Genomic DNA, 15810 nt, shown 5'->3' on the forward strand with positions numbered 1-15810 from the left:
TTAATGAAAGCATATTTGATAAAACAGAAGAATTACAACAAAATTCACAGTATATTTGACTTGGATAAAAATAAACAAATTCCATTATATCTTTTATAAAAATGTTTATTTTAAAAAACAACGTGTACTTCAGTAAGCAGAGAACACAGTTTTGTATAGAAAGGATGGTTTAAAATATCATAGTCATAGCTGATAAACTAGTAATGATTTCTACAACATGATCACAACATTCCACTGAAAGCTACATCTGCTATTTTTGCTCTAGCAGGAAAAAAGTGAAAGGCTTTTAAAGCAGACAAAATCCTTACTGCTGCCCAGAAAAATAATGATCTCAGTCCACTTCAAAGAACAAGGTACTTATTATGTGCTTTTAGGGACAAAGTAGAAAACTCACTTCAAATGCAAATGAATCATCTGTTATCTCTGCAGCTCTGAAGTCATTTGGTTGATGAACTGATATTTAAATAGTACAGATATATCATCTCTGCGCTCTCAAAACTGACTATAAAGAGAGGCAGTTCATATCAACACCTGTTTATTTCCTTAATCAACCTTTCAGCTCACTCTGAAGAGCTACTATCAAAAAAGCAAACAAAGCAGATAACAACTGTAATATCTTTCATTCAATGACCTCATACAAACAAATGAAACCCTGTCTCTATTCCCTCTTTGCTAGAATTCAATGTTCAGGCCCAAAATAAGTATACTATAAAATAAATGATGCAAAATATCGGCACATAAAACAAATGATTAAGTTTTTGGCACTGCTTCGAAAAGACAGGCAAATACTTCACTTCCACATTTCAACAATGAATAGTGAGTGTTTCACAATAGAAGTCTTACCCGACATAGGAGCAGACAAAAGAGGAATCTTGATTGGAGACAGGGTGAGCACACGATAAGGCTGATTACTAACAGAAGATGGTCCCTGAGAAGCATCAGATTCCATGGTCACCATAGCCGCAGCAGCTGCAGCAGCTAATGCAATCCTTTTGTTGCTACCAACTTGTTTAATAGCAACTGGACAGCCACCTATGAAACAAAACCACAAATATTTAGATAAGATGGATAATTTGATCAATTCAATTATTTTCAAATAGTAGTGCAGCATATCTGCTGACAAATTTAAAGAAAAAAAACATACAAATTATACAAAAAACATGAAGATAGCACAGACACATTTTTCTTTGTCATATTAACCATGGCTGACCCATTGCCAAGATAATAAAAAAAAAATAATAAATTTAAAGTCTTGGACACAAAACAGTTTTGGAAAATAATCAATTTGGTTTTGATTTTCAAGTATATACAAATCTACCTTTGATGGTTGTCACAATCATTCTTGTAAGCATAAGGGTGCAACCTCAAAGCATATTGAACAGAACACAGTATTATATTCCCATATATTCCCATGCTTCGTCAGTTGGTTTGCCCAGTTGATTTCATACAAGGGACGCTATTGGCGGATGGCTGAGAAGCTAACCAATCAGAGCATGCAGTTAAGTTCCTGTGTGCTGACTGGCTCAGCAACGGAGCACCAAATTCTATTCTGCTGCGTTAACCAGGAAGTTTTGTCTCGCTCGTTCAGCATCAACGTGTTTCGCTGTGTAAAGAGTTAACTTTTGTGCTCTTTTGTGTTTATCTTTGTGCATAGCCAAGCCCTTCGTTATGGCTTCAAAATGATCTGCGCCTGCTACTGCTTCAGGGGCCATGCCCAAGTGCCATCGGAAGATGCTAACGATTGCCGAAAAGGTATATAATAAGTTTTGGATATGTTGAAGGAAGGGAAAAGCTACACCGCTGCAGGACACCATTACGGCATCAATGAGTCCACGATTCTTTTTATTTACAAAGGAGGAAAAGAATATAAGATCTACGGCTGCAGTGTCCTTTTAACCAGGGTGCAAAGCGAGTTGTAAGTGGACATAATAAGGCGGTAGTCTGGATGGAATCTGCTTTAGGGATTTGGATTGAAGACTGCCGGAAGAAGAACAACGGTGGTGCTACACAATCGCCTGAAGAGGCTCCTTTAGAAGAGCTGTAACGCTCTCCTTTGTTGTGCAGTAAAATTAAACTCATCGTTATTGGACAATTCATCGTGTCATTGTTGGTGGGTAACCATAATTAATTTTCTACGTACAGTACTTATTACATGTACGTACAATTAGTGTCACTGTATACACATTTACTGCATACAATTTTTCCTGCATTGTACGTATTTATTGCTGGTGGCCTGTCTATCGTAATGGCTGTAACATATGTGATATCGGAGACGCTCGATATCTTTAAAATAATATTTAGATTTTACTGTATATAAACAGTGCGTTTACATACATAATTTCAATGAATCTTACCTAATATCTAAGAGAATACAAAGGGTTTATGCTGATTAACTGTGCAGGGAATATTTATAAACAGTGTGGGAGAGTTTATAAGGGCTTAAAATATATAAAAATAACCATAGAAACATAAGGTTTCTACTTTGTGGGGGGTTCTGGAACACAACCTCCGCGATCGAGGAGGGATTACTGTATCTTTAAATAAGAGTAAAGGTTGGTGGAAAACCTTCTTTCTAAGCACTGAAACACAAAAATCTGTAAAAATTAAGTTTAAACTAAGTCTCTTTTGTACAATCCAATGCAAAACTAAATGTGAGAAAAACTGAAGAAATTTTACCGTCACAGCAAATCTTCTTACACTTTTCTGGTGACCACTTTCTCACAATCTCAAACTTTCACTGTCACTGTCTTGATTGCAGTTCATGCCTCACTCAAACACTAGAAACAGTATTTTTTTCACTGCAAAATTTTTTAATGACCACCTTACAGCTTCAAGTGGCACCCTGCCAAATGGCTTCAACTGATGCTTTTCTTGCGTTAGCCAGGCAACAAAGATCAGAAGTGCTTGAATCCTGAAGTTAATCCTGCCATCGGTATTGTTAACTTTAAAACATAATTCCTTTATTGTACAGATTATAAAATTAAATAGCAATTGGGTCTCCCATTAATATTTTAATTTCTATACAGTAAATATAGAGTATGTGTGGTTAAAAAGACATATAATACTAGAAACAAAATCAGATTTACAAGATAAAACTCATTAATGTTCTTTTACTTCTTTGCTACTTGGAAAAGTGTACACATTAGTCATAATACTAGGAACTGTTGACCTTAAAAAATTAAGGTGTGGGTGGAAATTAGCTTTTAGCTAGACAGTCTGTTCAAGAAATATGAATGTGTATGTATATTCCATGGAAGATTGCTATATGTAAGACAATATAATACTATAATTTCAAGTAAACTTTATCACACTATAATATATAGCCTACTCAAGTTAAAAAAATGTAAGCAGAACATTGAAACCATATCTGAAAACAGACTCCTGCATTGACCCCTAGTGCTCCTGGAATATGCACAGGCTTTCTAAATTGATTAACTGGGTTAAAAATCAATACATAGATGGATAAAGGTACTGTAGTGTGTTCTCATCTACATTATTACAATTTACGCAATGTTCAAGGCATTTTAGATTTTCAGAGAATGTTACAGTTCAAAAAAATTAAAAATTACAAAGTTAGCAGATCTCTCTTAACAATACATCCATCACTTTTTAAACACCTATTTTCAAATACACAAGAGTCTATCTCAGCAGCACTGCGCTTAAGGAAGGAACCAAAACTGGACAGCATACCAGTCCATCACAGGAGACATCCATATAAAGGTACAAGGTAACTCATACAGCATGAGCAAACTTGCAAAAATAAACAAAATGATTAATTTGTAAGTGGATATTGTTATCAGCAAGTTTTTAAAATTGGATTATATCAACTGTCTTGCATTTGACAAATATAATTATTGTGGTCTTTATATAGTTACATTAGCAGTAGTTTTAAATTGTAATGTCAGTTTCACATAAAAGAGGGAGACTGCCAAATAATTTTATGCAGATGCAATACAAAATCAAAATGCAAACTTTTATGTCAGAAGAGAGTGTGGCCAAACTGTCAGAGATCCTGTTTTGTGTTTTTTTTTTTTTTTTATATTCTAGATTAATGTTTTTAAGGTTTGCTTTTTGTGTCCATTTTCATTAGTTTTCTTGGAGAGTTTTGTGTTGAAATCCTGCAAGCAATTTAGCCACTTGCATGCTAGCACACATACATAGCTATGCAACTTCATGGGCATCATTTTCTACACAAGAGCAGAGATTGCTCATTTCTCTCTGCAAGTATGTGAAGAACTTACCCATTTACGGCAAACCTTAATAAAAAGTAAACAAAAAGGACAAATAAGAAGAAAGATGAAAAAGGAAGAAATAGCACTTGGACACAAAGACAAATTCCTAGAAAATACAGTACAAACATAGCAATGAAGTTCAATCCAGTTCAAGCCTATTCAATTCAATGACGAGCAAATAAAAATCCTAATACATATACAAAAATAAAAAAAAAAAATCTTGGTGGTCAGTAAATTAGAAAAAGAAAAATATAAAAATCTACATTCTTGTTTTGCCCTTTAGTGTCAGTCAATTTTCAAATCTCACTTTGGTCTGACACTTAAGCATGGAAAGCTGTGCCAGTTTTGATTTGTTAACATATTTGAATGTGACTTTGCATTGTGGATATGTTGTTCCATCAATACCAATCAATTAGGATTAATTAATCAAATAACCAAGTTTTTCTTATTTCCAGGTCTGCTATGCCACTATACAAACAAGGTGGCCTAGTAACATCATTAATAAACACTATAGATCCTTGTTTCCATTTAATTTCTGTTGTAACAAATTAATCCTATTGTAGAATCCTATTGTAGAACCAATCTCTCTCTCTCATTCTTCCTAGGGCACGAAGCGGAAGCAGACAATGGCCAACAGTGAGATGAATCACGTTGCCGTCGTTGTAGAAGAACTCCAGGCACTCGACAAACAGATTCAGAAACTCCTGTCCAGACGAAGATACCTTAGGCATTTGAAGGCTCAGCTGCTGGATAAACCATCCTCGCCATCTAAAATCGGCATAACATCAACCCTGCATTGTGCCGCCTGAGTAAACTTCACCCCTGCGCCTTATAAGAGCGACAACAACACTGATAAAAAACCTCTGCATATTTCAGCTATGCAGGCGGGAGTCCAAGGCTAGAACACCTCCATCAGCACAGGCGAGCATCTCGACTCAGAACCGGTTCGACCCTCTCCGCATCCCCAGTTTGCCTGCAACCCCGGGTGATGTAATCATGGTAGGTGATTCGATTGTTAGAAACCTCAATATCGCATGCCTAATCGAAAATCTTTTGTTTCTTGTTTTCCCGGCGCTCATGTCTGAGATGTGATGAGACGTGCGCCGGCAATCTACGAGAAGCACAAGGAGAGGGCAGTTGGAGCAATTGTATTGCACGCCGGCGTGAATGACATAAGGCACCAACAGTCGTAAATTCTCATGGCTGACTTCGCAGCATTAATTAAAGACACGAAGGAGAGGACCCCATCGGCAAAGATCTTCATTTCGGGTCCACTACCTCTATTCAGATGATCAAATGAGTACTACAGTCGTCTGCTAGGATTAAACAACTGGCTGCATGGTTTCTGCAAGAATCAAGACATCGGATTCATCAACAACTGGGACCTCTTCTCGGAAATGCCACGTTTCTTCAAGCGAGATGGCCTGCATCTGAACAGTTTCGGCACCCGGGTCCTCTCCAAAAACATATCTAAGGTAATTTGTGTATCTTGACTATCTATCTCTACTCTTACACCCTTCCTTCTGCTGTGCTAGGACATGATAATTGTTTAATAAAATCTTCCAGAAAAACTGCACAACATTAATACTCTAATAACCAATCTCAATGCAGTCAATGCAGTCTCAATCTAGGCAATACGGTATAAACACCAATAATTTAATTACAATTACTACTTTAGATGAACAATGTATTAAAACTATAAAAACAGACTATAGATTAAACAAAAACTACACACAGAGCAGCACTAACAAAAATAACTTAGTTCCTGTTCCAAATATCAATAAAGCACATAGTATTCATCTCTGCTTAAACATGGTACTATTAAATGTTAGAGCTTTAACTAACAAGACTTTTTTATCAACAATCTTATTAGTGATAGAAAAATTGATTTTATTGCACTAAGTGAAACATGGCTTACCTCAGATGGCGCAGCTGTTTTAATCAAATCTACACCTCCGGATTACAGTTTTACTCGTGTGGATCGCCGAGGAAAGAGAGGTGGCGGACTAGCAAACATTTACTCAAGCCGGGTTAAAATGTAAAGATGTCAATTTTGGTAGTCCTTTGAGTATCTCGCCACTATTATACATGGAAATTGTCACGTTCTAGTATTATCCGTGTCTTTCTTTGAGGAATTCTCAGACCTAATGTCAATTTTAATTACGAACTATGACACACTCTTAAGTCGGCGACTTTAATTCATATATAGATAATCAGTGTTACCAACAAGTAAAAGAATTCATGAACCTCCTGGACTCTTTTGATTTGAGACAGCTCGTTAATCAGCCTACACATAAAGCAGGTCATACGTTAGACTTCGTAATTACTAAAGGACTAAAAGTTGATATAAAACAGGTCATTGATACGGGTCTATCAGACCATTTTCTTTTACTTTTTAGTATAGAAACTAGCAGAATACCCGCGCTTCGCAGAGGAGTAGTGTGTTAAAGAAGGTATGAAAAAGAAAAGGAAACATTTTAAAAATAACAACCTGATTGTCAATGTAATTGTTTTGTCACTGTTATGAATGTTGCTGTCATTAAGGATTTGATTATCATTATTTCTTTCAATCAGGTTCATATTTGGAGGATGTGTTGTTATAAAGTTACATTCTGTGTTTATCACCCGTTGTAAAGATAACAGGTTTCATTCATTGAAGTGTTCACTACGCAAATCGCTACTCGTGAATGTAAGATGTTTAACAGGCATTCCCGGTATTAACTTGTGCTAAACGTACCATGGTGTGACGTAAGGGGAGCTGACTGTAAAAAGGCAAGCAGGCACGTATTTTGAATGAAAAGGGAGAAGATAGCGAAGGAGCGGAAAAGTGAGAAGGAAAACTGTTTAAATAAAGAGAAAATTTTAAAAATAACGTAACATGGTTGTTAATATAATTGTTTTGTCATTGATATGAGTGTTGTTCTCATATCTATCTATCTATATATATCTCTATTTATCTATATATCTCTATCTATATATATATATATATATATATCTATATCTATATATATATATATACCGCTTGGCAGTGGAGAAGTAGTGTGTTAAAGAAGGAAAGAGAAAGAAAAGGAAACATTTTGAAAATAACGTAACATGATTGTCAATGTAATTGTTTTGTCACTGTTATGAGTGTCGCTGTGATATATAAATTTAGCAAAATACCCGTGCTTCGCAGCGATGTCATGTGTCAAAGAAGTTATGAAAAAGAAAAGGAAACATTTTAAAAATAATGTAACATGATTGTCAAAGTAATTGTTTTGTGTATTTGGCGGCAGCGTCACGAAGTTGTTTTCGGTAGCTGCATCAGAAAATGTACCACAACGTCTGACACGCCTCCTTTTACTGTTTTCTCACAGCTTGGATTGCTGCTGTCATATATACACACACACATATATATATATATATATATATATATATATATATATATATATATATATACACATACATATATATACACATACATATCTTCATATCTACATATCTATATACATATCTACACACATATATATATATATATATACATACCTATCTACATCATATATACACACACATACATACATACACACACACAAATTATATATATGTGTGTATGTATGTATGTATGTATGTATGTGTGTGTGTGTGTGTATATATATATACACATACATATACTTGTGTGTATGTTTGTATGTGTCTATATGTGTGTGTATAGGTTTGGTCACTGAGTGCAAGGGAAAAATAATAAATTATAGTCTATAAGTTATTAAACAGTAAAACATTAACGTTTTAAGAAGTACAGGTACATTGAAATTACATTTTCTATGTGAGCGTTCAAATTTGTGCCTCTGGTAATGTGCCTTACCGGCATTTAAAGAAAATTAGTTTTGTGTCCTCTGCAGTGTTAAGAGAGAAAGGCTTTGGTTTGGGATAAAAGGAAAAAAGGTGTAAAGAAAGGAAAGTTGCCTTTTTCTTTTATATAGTATAGAGAGATGTGTTCGCTGACGTTATGATCGCCTTTTGGGGACAGTCGCGTGGGTCTTGTGTAGACTGGTGAGGCGTCCCGCCATTAATCGGCTGTGATGGCACTGTCAGTCCTCCACTCCTGTGCGTGTCTTCATAATCCGAGCTGAGGACCTCATAATCGTATACGTGCAAAGAAAGTGTGAATCGCCTTAATATTATTTTGCCGTGGTGTAGAAAAGGGGTCCGTGTTTGCACTTGTCTGGGCTATAGCGCAGGGGGAGGATGAAAAAAATTAAAAGTGCTCACTTTGACTTAAGGCAGAAGCGCAGTCAGCGTCTCAAAGGCCGGCACAGCTATGCACGGCGCTGGCTGCTCGACTTTTGCTGGGCAGGAGACCCCAGTTTTGCAGACACGTTCATGATATCAAAAGTCTCAGCGCTCTTTGGAGGTCATTCATATATATATATAGCAAAATACCGCACCGCAGCGGAGAAGTAGTGTGTTAAAGAAGTAATGAAAAGAAAAGGAAACATTTTAATAATAACGTAACATGATTGACATTGTCATGAGTGTTGCTGTCATATATATGCCTGCCTAAATAAGTCACCCTCGCTTTGCTCTTACTTTTTACCGTTCATTTAATCATGGCTAGTGGCGGAAAAATTATAAAATGGAAGGAGGATGGCTTTACCAAAACAATTATTGATGGCGAATCGATTATTCATAAAGCTTGAATTGGGGATCTGTTTTCTGTGTTAACCTCATATTTTTCATACTTCTTCTCAAACTAAGGTGGTGCGAGGGTAAAATGAATCGGGATGCGCTGATCAATGTAATCGTGTACCAGGAAATCATGCATTGACAAAAGCTCCCCTTTGCTTGTAATGCAAAGTGTGATTAAATGCATTATTTTTAAGCGTTATGGAGCACATGCATGAAGCTTCTCAGCTGTGCTTGTGCTAAGAAAAGGAAAGATTTTAAAAATAACGTAACACGATTGTCAATGTGACCTTTTGTAAGTAGTGCCTGGAGGATTCAGTGTGGAGAAACTCTAGAGACAGCGTGTGTATTAACTTGTGGATTTTTCTGTGAGTATTTGGTGGCAGTCTGACGAAGTTGCTTCGGAAGACGGCGTTAGCTGAGCTCAGCTCAGAGCGAAATAGATGAATGGGAGGGGAGATGATGACGTGACTCCCCACCCGCCTTAACTGTCAATCCCCACAAACACAGTCTCTCGGAATTTGCATAAGCACACCCCTTCACCTACAATTTTAACTTAGTTACAAAGTGATCAAAACTCTCGTTTATATCCTGCGTCCTCTCATTAAACTTGTATCCCGCATTACCTGTGGGCATGTGAAACGCCAGCGGTAGCCTGTCTATGAACTTAATTTAAAGTTTAGGTTTACACCTTGCTTTCTTTCAGGTAGCAGCACTCATGAATATGGTAGTATATGTCACTTTCGCCGCTTCTTATTGTTTCGCTGCCTTCTCAATTATATAATGCATGCTTTCTTAAGCGCTTTTTGGAGGTCTTCCTGTTTTTCTACGCACTGCGTTGACAGTCAGTTCACGTGATTACGTGGGAGGCGTGATGATGTCACACGAAACTCCGCCCCCCACGTCTTTCCAGCTCAACTCTATTACAGTTAATGGAGAAAATACCTTCCAGTTATGACCATTAGGCGTAGAATTTCGAAATGAAACCTGCCCAACTTTTGTAAGTAAGCTGTAAGGAATGAGCCTGCCAAATTTCAGCCTTCTACCTACACGGGAAGTTGGAGAATTAGTGATGAGTGAGTGAGTGAGTGAGTGAATGAGTGAGTGAGGGCTTTGCCTTTTATTAGTATAGATAATGATAGAAAACACTCATGAGAAGCATATTGTTAAAAAGCGCTTCTTTGACTCATCAGTAGCTTTAAAACTTACAAACATTCTAAGCAATCAGTCCATTTATAGTGCCAACTATAATAGCGAGGATAATGTAAATAGTAAGGTGGAAAGATTTAATACTAAAGTGAGAGCTGCTGTTGACATAGTTGCACCTGAAAAGACGGTTAAAAAATCTTCTGTTATACCATGAAAGACCCAAAGAGTGTCTGATTTAAAGAGAACATGCCGTAGAGCTGAGCGTAATTGGAGGAAGACTAAACTAACTATCCACTATGAAATATTAAAAGTTAAAATAACAGAATACAATAAACACTGTCCATCTTGAGAGGCGCTGCTATTTCTCTAAGATTATAAATAACAATGCTAGTAATCCCAGAGTCTTATTCTCGACGATTGATCGTCTGCTAAACCCAGGTTACTCAAAGGAATGCCTCCTAAGTACTTCCAGTAAAACCTGTGAGGCTATTGCTGTATTTTTCAATCAAAAAATTAATGATATTAGAAATAACATAGTATATCTCCCCAACACTAAGGATCCTCCTAAACCCCAGTACTCTGTTATAAACAAATTAAACTGTTTCTCTAGGATAGATTTACCTGATTTACATAAAATAATTCTCAACTGAAACCCTCCACCTGCGTCCTTGACCCAATACCAACAAATTTTTTCAAAGAAGTATTGGCGTGCTAATTGATAATATTCTTGACATAGTAAATTCGTCATTAGATACGGGAGTCTTCCCAGACTGTCTTAAGACTGCTGTAGTTAAACCCCTACTTAAGAAAAATAATCTTGACCCCTCTGCTTTGAAAATTTTAGACCCATCTCTAACCTGCCTTTCTTAAGTAAAATTCTAGAGAAGGCAGTCATTATGCAGTTAAATGACCACCTCAATAAACATGCTATTCTTGATAAATTTCAGTCAGGTTTTAGAACAAATCACAGCACAGAAACTGCACTCGTTAAAGTAGTAAATGACTTGCGGGTAAATGCAGACAGAGGCCATTTATCTGTTCTCATCCTCTTAGATCTGAGTGCTGCATTTGACACCATTGATCATAATATTCTTAGAAATAACCTTAGTCAATGGGTGGGCCTCTCTGGCAGTGTCTTAAATTGGTTTGAATCCTACCTGGCAGGGAGAAAATTCTTTGTTAGTTGTGGGAATTACAACTCAAAAACACATAATATCCTATATGGTGTTCCACAAGGCTCTATCCTGGGTCCGCTGCTCTTCTCAATCTACATGCTTCCGTTAGGTCAGATTATCTCAGGGCACAACGTGAGCTACCACAGCTATGCTGATGACACACAGCTGTACTTATCAATAGCACCTGATGACCCGATTCTCTTGATTCACTAACACAATGTCTGACTTGTATCTCTGAATGGATGAATAGTAACTTTCTCAAGCTAAATAAAGAGAAAACTGAAATCTTAGTGATTGGCAATAATGGATACAATGAGGCTATTAGAAATAAACTGGATACATTAGGATTAAAAGTCAAGACGGAGGTAAAAAGCTTAGGGGTAATTGTTGACTGTAATCTGAATTTTAAATCGCATATTAATCAGATCACTAGGACAGCATTTTTCACTTAAGAAACATAGCAAAAGTTAGACCTCTTATATCACTGAAAGATGCTGAGAAATTAGTTCACGCTTTGTTTTCAGTCGACTAGATTACTGTAACGCACTCCTCTCAGGACTACCCAAAAAAGACATAAATCGTTTGCAACTAGTGCAGAATGCAGCTGCTAGAATCCTAACTAGGAAAAGAAAATCAGAGCACATTTCTCCAGTTTTGATGTCACTACACTGGTTACCTGTGTCATTCAGGATTGACTTTAAAATTCTGCTTATGGTTTATAAAGCCTTAAATAATCTCACCCCATTTTATATATGTCTGACATCTTATATTCCAAATCGTAACCTCAGATCCTCAAATGAGTGTCTCCTTAGAATTCCAAGAGCAAAACTTAAAAGAAGTGGTGAAGCGGCCTTCTGCTGTTATGCACCTAAAATCTGGAATAGCCTGCCAATAGGAATTCGCCAGGCTAATACAGTGGAGCACTTTAAAAAAACTGCTGAAAACACATTATTTTAACATGGCCTTCTCATAACTTCACTGTAATTTAATCCTGGCACTCTGTATATCCAATTCATTATAATAACTATTCATGGTGGCTTTAAAATCTGTAACCCCTACTTCTCTTCTGTTTCTTTTCCGGTTCATGCTACCACAATCTACTCAAAGCGCTGTGATGTTCCAACATTGATGGATTAAAAGACAGAAGTCTGCATGACGATCATCATCAAGTCCGTCCGTGAGAACCCTAAATACAATAAGGACTATTTCATTTATGTTAGGTAGAATGCACAGAGGGGACTGGGCGGTCTCGTGGCCTGGAACCTCTGCAGATTTTAATTTTTTTTTCTGTCCTCCCTGGTCATCGGACCTTACTGTTTTTCTATGTTAACTAATGTTGTCTTATTTTAATTTCTTATTTTGTCTTTTATTTTTCTTCATTATGAAAAAGCGCTTTGATCTTCTTTTTTGTATGAAAATGTGCTATATAAATAAATGTTGTTGTTGTAGAATAACAGAAAAATATAACTATAATATATCACAAAAATAACAGAAGAAAAACTGCACATAAAAAATAGGCGTGTGAAAGTAGATACATTAGGTTAATACAGTATATATAGTAATAAATTAATAATATACTGTATATATAATGATAAGTTAATGGACTCATTCACTTACTCGCTGCTTTAAAAAACCTGTTTAGTTAAAAAGCTGAAATTTTGCAGTATTGTACATCTAGGCCAGGAGGCATCCACGAAGAAAGGATATTGTGATATATCGATATTTAGGGTAACAATTCCCCTACAACTGAAAAAGTTAAATGATTTGACTGAACTTTCATGAGCTTATAGAAAAAAGAAAATCAGCTGACACTTTTTTGTCTATAAAGTATTTATTTGACAATGTTTATTAATATTGTAAGGTTTCTGAACTCCTTTGGGACCCCCCCATGGGACCCCCCACCCCCATCGGGAAGACACACCGAAGTGTGATTGCCATGTCTGTGGAGGGCTGCTTGTCTGTTGCCGAGGCAACCGCAGGTTCACAGTGCTGCAGCATAACGCTGAGGAAACTACTACAAGCTGATCAAGACTGCACTATAAATAGCTGTCGTCGATGGGTGATGCAAGGAGCATTATAAATGCAGTATAACTTGGCCACTGACCTGGCCACGACCCTGCTGTCTCTGTGTATAGGAGAGTGGTAGATCCTGCTGCAATAAACAACTGTGCTCTTCCTGTTTCAAGATGAATAAAGCTGGTTTTGCTAAAGGATCAAGAATCTGTCTCATTTTTGGAGGTGTGTTTTGTCTTGGTAGAGTAATATTTTGCTCTACTTTTCCCCTTTTGTATTATTAATATGTAGCCTTTGTCAGAATGCCTCAAATCTCACAGACTTACCACTGTTTATAAGGCATTATCTATACTAATAAAAGGCAAAGCCCTCACTGACTGACTGACTGACTTACTCACTCACTCATCACTAATTCTCCACCTTCCCGTGTAGGTAGAAGGCTGAAATTTGGCAGGCTCATTCCTTACAGTTTACTTGTAAAAGTTGGCAGGTTTCATTTAGAAATTCTACGCATAACTGGAACTTTCGTCCATATACTGTAATAGCCTAGAGCTAGGTCGCCGTGTGTAGCGGAGTTGCGTCTCGCATCATCACGCCTCCCACGTAATTGAGTGCCTGCCCATATAAGGTAAATATTCACGGGTGAAGGACTGTGCTTAGCATATTCATAAGTACAGCTACTGCGGAAACCCTCCCTTAGCGAAAGTGCGAGAGAAACTTTTAAGTGCCGGGTCTGATCTAAAATTAAATAAAGCCATGGACATCGCAAGATCGCACAAGATATTCACGAGATACAAGTTTAATGAGAAGACGCAGGGTATAAAGCCTTGATGCTATAGACTTGGCGAAGTCATGCCTTCTCTGCTGGCCTAAAAAAATATCTGAATCACAAACTGATGTTAATTATATTTTGTCCATGAATACTTATTAAATAATTCCAAATAGTCTGTCTGCTTCCTTTCATCGCGTTTCCGATGGTTGTGCTGCTTCCAGGCATGTATCTTCATATTAAAGCATTTAATCACATTTCAGCCATCATTTGTTGCCAGGTAGAGAGGCCTTCACAATCTGTTGTGCAGGCCCTCTAACACAGAATAAATGTCGATTAAACTGTTGCTTCAACCAATCAGATTTTGAGTTGGTGTCAATACGGTCCTCTAGCAGGCGTACGGCAACTTCACCATATTCAGACCCATTGGTTGGATAGAAGCCAATATGAGGAACTCTACAAGGCCACTGAATGCACCGCAGGCGCTCCGAGCGTAAGATCCTTGCGTGCACTACCGCCAACTCCATGGCAGGATTCTGGACAATATTATTTGCCAGACACAAACCAGATTTCAAGACCTTGAAAAACTGACGTTTGTCACGCTCCTCGACCCTCAGAAGTTTCGGGAATACAAGATAAATTTCACGCATGCAGCCTTCTCCAGTTTAACACAAGAGCAACGGAGCAGTTTTTGATCTGTCTCAGCTAAAAACAGAACTGACTGTAATGTATGCCATGGATGATTTTGCATGAAAATCTCCCACTGATCTCCTTGACTTCCTTCATCATAAAAATCTGAATGACAGCATGTTGCAGTGTTCACATTGGTATATTTGGCGGTGACCATTCCCATGTATACTGCTTCTGTCGAGCGGACATTTTCAGCCCTAAAGCAAATTAAAACTTATGCCAGAAATACGACAGGGCAGGTTCAACTTTCAGCATTACCTTCGATGGTGATAGAAAGGGACTTTTTGATGGAACTGAAGCGCACAGATAATCTGTACGACTGTTTTTGAGGAAAGAGAGGAGGATGGCTTTTGTTTACAAATAATCCGATTTTTTGGTGAGTAAAATGTTGAGATTTTCCCAAATAATACTGCAAGTTTATGAGTTCTTATTGATGTTTTTTATGTGTGTCTCGGCTGTAGCTGCAGTAGAAAGGAACTTGTTCAGCCCTGGTTTGTCTATTCAATAAAGGCATTTATTGTGGCTACAGGAGTTATCTATCTGCGATGCAGCGGCTCTTTATACTGTATTTCTGCATATTAAGATGGTTTTTATAACCATAAATTAGTTTTTGAGGGGCGAGTTGATTTAGACGGGGCACTACTGAAGGCCTAGGTGTGAGATGCATGGTTAGCCACTGGACCAGATGATACGTAAATTTGATGAACATTACAACCCAAAAATAAACAAAACTGTAGAGAGGTTCAGATTATACTTCTCCCAGTGCGTCTCTCCAAATCCTCCGTGCGGGAACATTATCATAAGGCTTAACAATCTTATTGTTACATCTTCTACGTGCACCGAACCGTCCTTATTACGAAGTCTTCCTTGCTTTACCGCTGGCTGCTTCTTTCCATTCACCTTCCTAGCTCTTTTTTTAAACAGTTTTCCTTCTCACTTTTCTGCTCCTTCGCTGTCTTCTCCCTTTTCATTCAAAATACGTGCCTGCTTGCCTTTTTACAGTCAGCTCCCCTTACGTCACACCATGGTACGTTTAGCACAAGTTAATACCGGGAATGCCTGTTAAACATCTTACATTCACGAGTAGCGATTTGCGTAGTGAACACTAAAATGAATGAAA

At 37.4% G+C, this 15810-nt stretch overlaps 1 protein-coding gene across 2 annotated transcripts in view; it reads right to left on the minus strand.

Annotated features, from left to right (window-relative positions):
* LOC120539918 (transcription elongation regulator 1-like protein) overlaps window positions 1–15810 on the minus strand; it is a 742345-nt gene that overhangs the window by 492811 nt on the left and 233724 nt on the right. For both annotated transcript variants that reach the window (XM_039770261.1, XM_039770271.1), the window contains exon 5: window positions 844–1032. In XM_039770261.1, coding sequence (XP_039626195.1) covers window positions 844–1032 — 189 coding nt within the window. The remainder of the gene's footprint in view (window positions 1–843; window positions 1033–15810) is intronic.

This window comes from Polypterus senegalus, chromosome 1 (assembly GCF_016835505.1).
Source record: "Polypterus senegalus isolate Bchr_013 chromosome 1, ASM1683550v1, whole genome shotgun sequence".
In the NCBI taxonomy this organism is placed as follows: Eukaryota; Metazoa; Chordata; class Cladistia; order Polypteriformes; family Polypteridae; genus Polypterus; species Polypterus senegalus.